The sequence below is a fragment of the Condylura cristata genome, unplaced genomic scaffold (assembly GCF_000260355.1).
Source record: "Condylura cristata isolate star-nosed mole 26May11 unplaced genomic scaffold, ConCri1.0 scaffold00015, whole genome shotgun sequence".
Taxonomy (NCBI): domain Eukaryota; kingdom Metazoa; phylum Chordata; class Mammalia; order Eulipotyphla; family Talpidae; genus Condylura; species Condylura cristata.
In genome coordinates, this window is record NW_004567116.1 from 19074362 (window position 1) to 19078841 (window position 4480).

Below are 4480 nucleotides of genomic sequence, written 5' to 3' on the forward strand. Positions count from 1 at the left end.
CTGCCACACCATGTGGTCACCTCCGGGGCAGGCGGGGATCGAACTCATGCGGAAGTGGCTTTAGATTCTCAGTACAGTGCTGTAACCTGCTGCGCCACCAGGGAGGGCCCGAGAAACACATTCTTTTGTTTATAAGCCTATGGCACTCAGTTGGTAGTCTATGCTAAGACATGCAGTTTCACATCATGTTACCTTCCTTCTTACACTTTGATAACATAGTATAGACTACCTCAGTTTCCTTTATCACAAGGCAAATCAAAGCACCATTGATGATGACCTCTTCATTGCCAACTGTAACTTTCAAAATGCTCCCTAGGCCTGTTAGAGTGGAAAACACTCCTCCCATCAGCGTCCAGATGCACCCTGCTCTGCTCACTTGCTTCTGCTGGAAGCAGACTGGCTTGAAAGGGAAGGCATGTCTCCCCTTTCACAAGTGTGATGATTTGTGGCTGAGAAGGGAGAGCCTGCTCTCTGAACCACATGCCCCCTGGTGCAGGCAGGCTAAGAAAAGATGAATGGCATTATAAGACAGACATCTGAATGTTTCATATTAAATTAGTCCCACGGAGTGCCCAGAATTTTCATTCCATAAATCACGAAGTAAAGTCAACTCACTCCCAGGTTAGATTGCTGTGACTTTGGCCTGTGGTGTCATAGATAATCTGAGAACAGTTAAACATTTGTTTGAAATAGTAATAATTTTCAGCATATTTACTTTGTGACACAGAATGACCCAGACTGATCTCTATAGCCAGACACACATGTAAGGGGAGCCAGCCAGCTTAGGAGAGTCCCAAACAAGGCACTGCCTCTCACCCTTCCACCGAAACTGCCTTGAGCTCCCAGAGCTGCTGGGCACTAGGGGCCCAGAGGAGCAAATTTCCACTTTAGAGAACAGATACAAAAGAGGACTGTTGATGGGCCCTTCCTCCCTCTTTTAAATTTCAGTTGTGGCACACTTTTGAGATTCATGGTGTCTTGGCCTAAATATCTTAACACTGGGAAAATACCTTGATTCCTTAAAGCCACATTTCCTTCCAGTGAAAAAGACTTACTCTGAGATTATTTTAAACAGTCTTGCATCCATGCTGGTTCTCCCATTCCTGGCTGACATTGTGACTACTGGAGACATGCAGGGAAAAGCGCAGTGGACGGGGGTTCATGAGGCCTTTGGACTTGATGTCCACCAGTTGAGGGCACATTAAACTGCTGCTTCCTCTTCTATAAAATCAAAGTGACTTTGCCATATCTAATGTCTCCCCTCAACTCTTGCCCCTGGCGCTGTTGAGCAAGTACCTTGGTGTAAGGACCAAATAAGTTCATAAATGCAGATGGTGTTATGCTGTTAGAGGGTCTGCCTGTGCCGGGCACCATGTTGGACTATTATGCTGTTGTCTCTCATTCTATACTCACGAAACCCTACAAATCAGATCATTCTCCTGCTTCTGCTTTTACATTGTACAGATGGGGAAACTGAGCTTCTGAAAAGTGAAATATCTTACCCAAAGTCAATAAAGGGCAGATCTGGGATTTGCTGAACCACGTAGTCTGAGCCTTTTATATTGTGTTGCTTTAGAAAACCTTTGTAGGTTTCCAACACTGTAGACATTCAAGTGTGTGATATTATTTATTTTTTTAAAAAAAGATTTATTTATTTATGCATACAGAACTGGGGTACAGGCCAGAGGTGCAGGGGTGGTGAGAAGATTCACCAGAGACAGAGTGGGGAGCAGAACAGGCCGACTGACCAAGTACCCTGCTGAGGGGAGCAAGGGGTGGGCCAGGAGAGGTCTGCTGCACCATGTGGATCACCCCTGGGGCAGGGATGGAACTCATGCTGAAGTGGCTTTAGCTCCTAGTGCTGTGCTTTAACTCTGCACCAGCACACAGGACCCAGGGTATTATTAATTCTTAAGCTGAGTTCAATGGATGCCTTCAAGGAGTAATTTTATGGTTTAGTCGCTGCCTGCTTGGAGGAATTCCCTGTTGACAGCTAAATCAGGCAAAATGGGGTGTACTTGAATTTCGAACCCAAGGTGGAAGGGGTGCTGCCCTGTTCGAGCCAGAGGCGCTCACCCCCTCCTCAGGACACCAGAAGCTTCAGAGGTCTCACTAATCTACCCCAATTTCTATGAACATCCACAGTGCTAGTTGCTAGGGCTGCTATAATGCAGAACCACCCAGTGGGGGCTTAAACAACAGAAATGTCTTGCAGGTCTGGAGGCTCAAAGACCAACTGAGATCAAGGTGCTGTAGGGTTGGCTCCCCTGAGGGCAGTGGGAAAGTATCCATTCCATGTCTCTGCTTTAGTTAGTGCCTACTGATTTGCAGTCTTTGGCTTTCCTTGGCTTGTAGCAACATTACCCCAGTGGCTGCCTTCCTGCTCACATGGAATTCTCCCTCTGCCTTCCCGTGTTCCAGTTGTCCCTTTACATAAGGACAGACATCACATTGAGCTAGCCCTTTTCACTCTGTTATGACCTCATATTAACTAATTGCATCTCCAATGACCCTGTTCCCAAATAAGATGGATCACATTCTGAGACGCTGAGGGTTACCACATCAACATGTGAATTTGGGGGGCAGGGGCACAAGCAGAGCAATTCACTCCATAACAAAGGGTCACCAAAGTTCCAGCCCACCACAAACAAGCACTTCATGTGGGCACGAGTGCTCTACCATTAGAGGCTGCACGGTTCTTTCTTGATGTCATGTCTCTCTCCCTTTTATGCCTTTCTTGTTTCTTACTAACACCAAAGTCTGATATTAATGGAAAAACCATTAAAAAAAAAAAACTATTATCCTATGAGGTAAAGTGAATGCACTCAACTGTAAAAGGAAGACTTACCGATCAATTGCAGTTAAACCTTGCTTGTCTGACACTTTGCAGCTAAGGAATGTGTTTTTATTGCCTGGCTAGATAGTTCAGATTTCCGGTCAGTCTTAGTAAAGACCCCTTTTATAACATTGATAAAATTTTATCACAGAGCTATGAAAACAAAATTAGATTTCATAACTCATCCCAGGCCTTGAAGGGGATGCCTCTATAAATTTTACAAATCTTATCAAGTTTTAATGTTCCCATTCTGATATCTGTGTTTAAAATAGCAACTTCGAGTGAACCTCTTCTGTATGTGTATATATGAATAAGTATGTATGTGTGTGTATAGATTTTTTTTCTCTTTCTCTTTATAGGAAAGAAAGCTTTCTTCACCTAAACAGAAGACTGTGGCAGAAGGCCAATTATTTAGATAGCTGAAGACTTTGAATTTAGGAAAATCCACTTCTATAAAAGGAATCTATGTAGTTTATAAATATTAAAATTTAGTCCTTACATTTATTCCTCAGAATAAGTGGATTTTTTCATGAGCAGATTTGGGGAAATGACCAACATTAGGTACACATTATCTATAAACTCATAATAAGACAATCATGATCAAGGGCATGTTCACCATAGAGACTTTGCATTTGCATTTTAGTGAAATCCTGAACATTCTCTAGGCTTTTAAGACTGTGAAGTGGTCATGTGGGCAAAGCATCACATACAGGGGACATCTTTTGTCTCCCCAACTACAGAATAAGAACCTAGGGAGACAGAGACACTTGTGTTTATTTACCTCGCTCAGAACTCTGCCCACAAGGGCTCATAATGCTCAGAGCAATGTGATGAGAAGATGAAGTTTAGCTGTCTCCTACTCTTGTGCTGGGCCACAGCTGAAATTGCAGCGGTACAGTGGGACCAGAGGGTATGCATTATAGAATTCCGTTTCAGTCAGCTGCTCACAAGCTGCGATCCTCAGAGTCAAATCAAGTTATAGTTGGGTAGTCTTTTCTGTTTTCCAGAAGCAAGAAACACTTCTCAAAATTGTGCAAATGAAATAAATGCCATGATGGAAATGAGGCATCTTATAGTCTTACACTGTTTCTTTGATGATTATACATTTTGGCTTCAGATGTTGACTTGAAGGAAACATTCAAAAATTATGTGAAATTACTTACAAATGAATTGACAACATTCAAAACCTCAGTAGACTATTACGCAGTTCTCAAACTATTGTGGTTCACGCACTCCTTTGAGTATCTTGAAATCTTTTGAAAAGCCATAACTAACAGAATATAAAAAAAAGTGATTATATATGTGTGTGTATATATACACATATATATACACATATATATACACATGTATATATACATATATATACATACATGTGTATGTGTGTATATATATACATATACATATATAGATAGATAGATAGATATACAGATACACACCATTTTAAGGAGTTCCCTGACTAACCTGAAAAACATCTGTGAACCTCCAAGTAAAGCACTGAAGCACTCCCAATTTAAGAGAAGCGATTTCTGATTTCTATAATCTGCAAGGTCTGGCAAATGCAGAATCCATACCTCTCACTGGTATATATCAGTACATGTCCAATAAAGTAGATTCTTTCACTGTGGTAATATGTTATCTATGACT

At 41.9% G+C, this 4480-nt stretch overlaps 1 protein-coding gene across 1 annotated transcript in view; it reads left to right on the forward strand.

The window, feature by feature from the left end:
* DCDC5 (doublecortin domain containing 5) overlaps nt 1–4119 on the forward strand; it is a 67405-nt gene extending 63286 nt beyond the window's left edge. The window contains exon 20 of the mRNA XM_012725095.1: nt 3196–4119. Within this exon, the coding sequence (XP_012580549.1) occupies nt 3196–3255 (60 nt within the window). The 3' untranslated portion in view covers nt 3256–4119. The remainder of the gene's footprint in view (nt 1–3195) is intronic.
* Nucleotides 4120–4480: the final 361 nt, after the last annotated feature.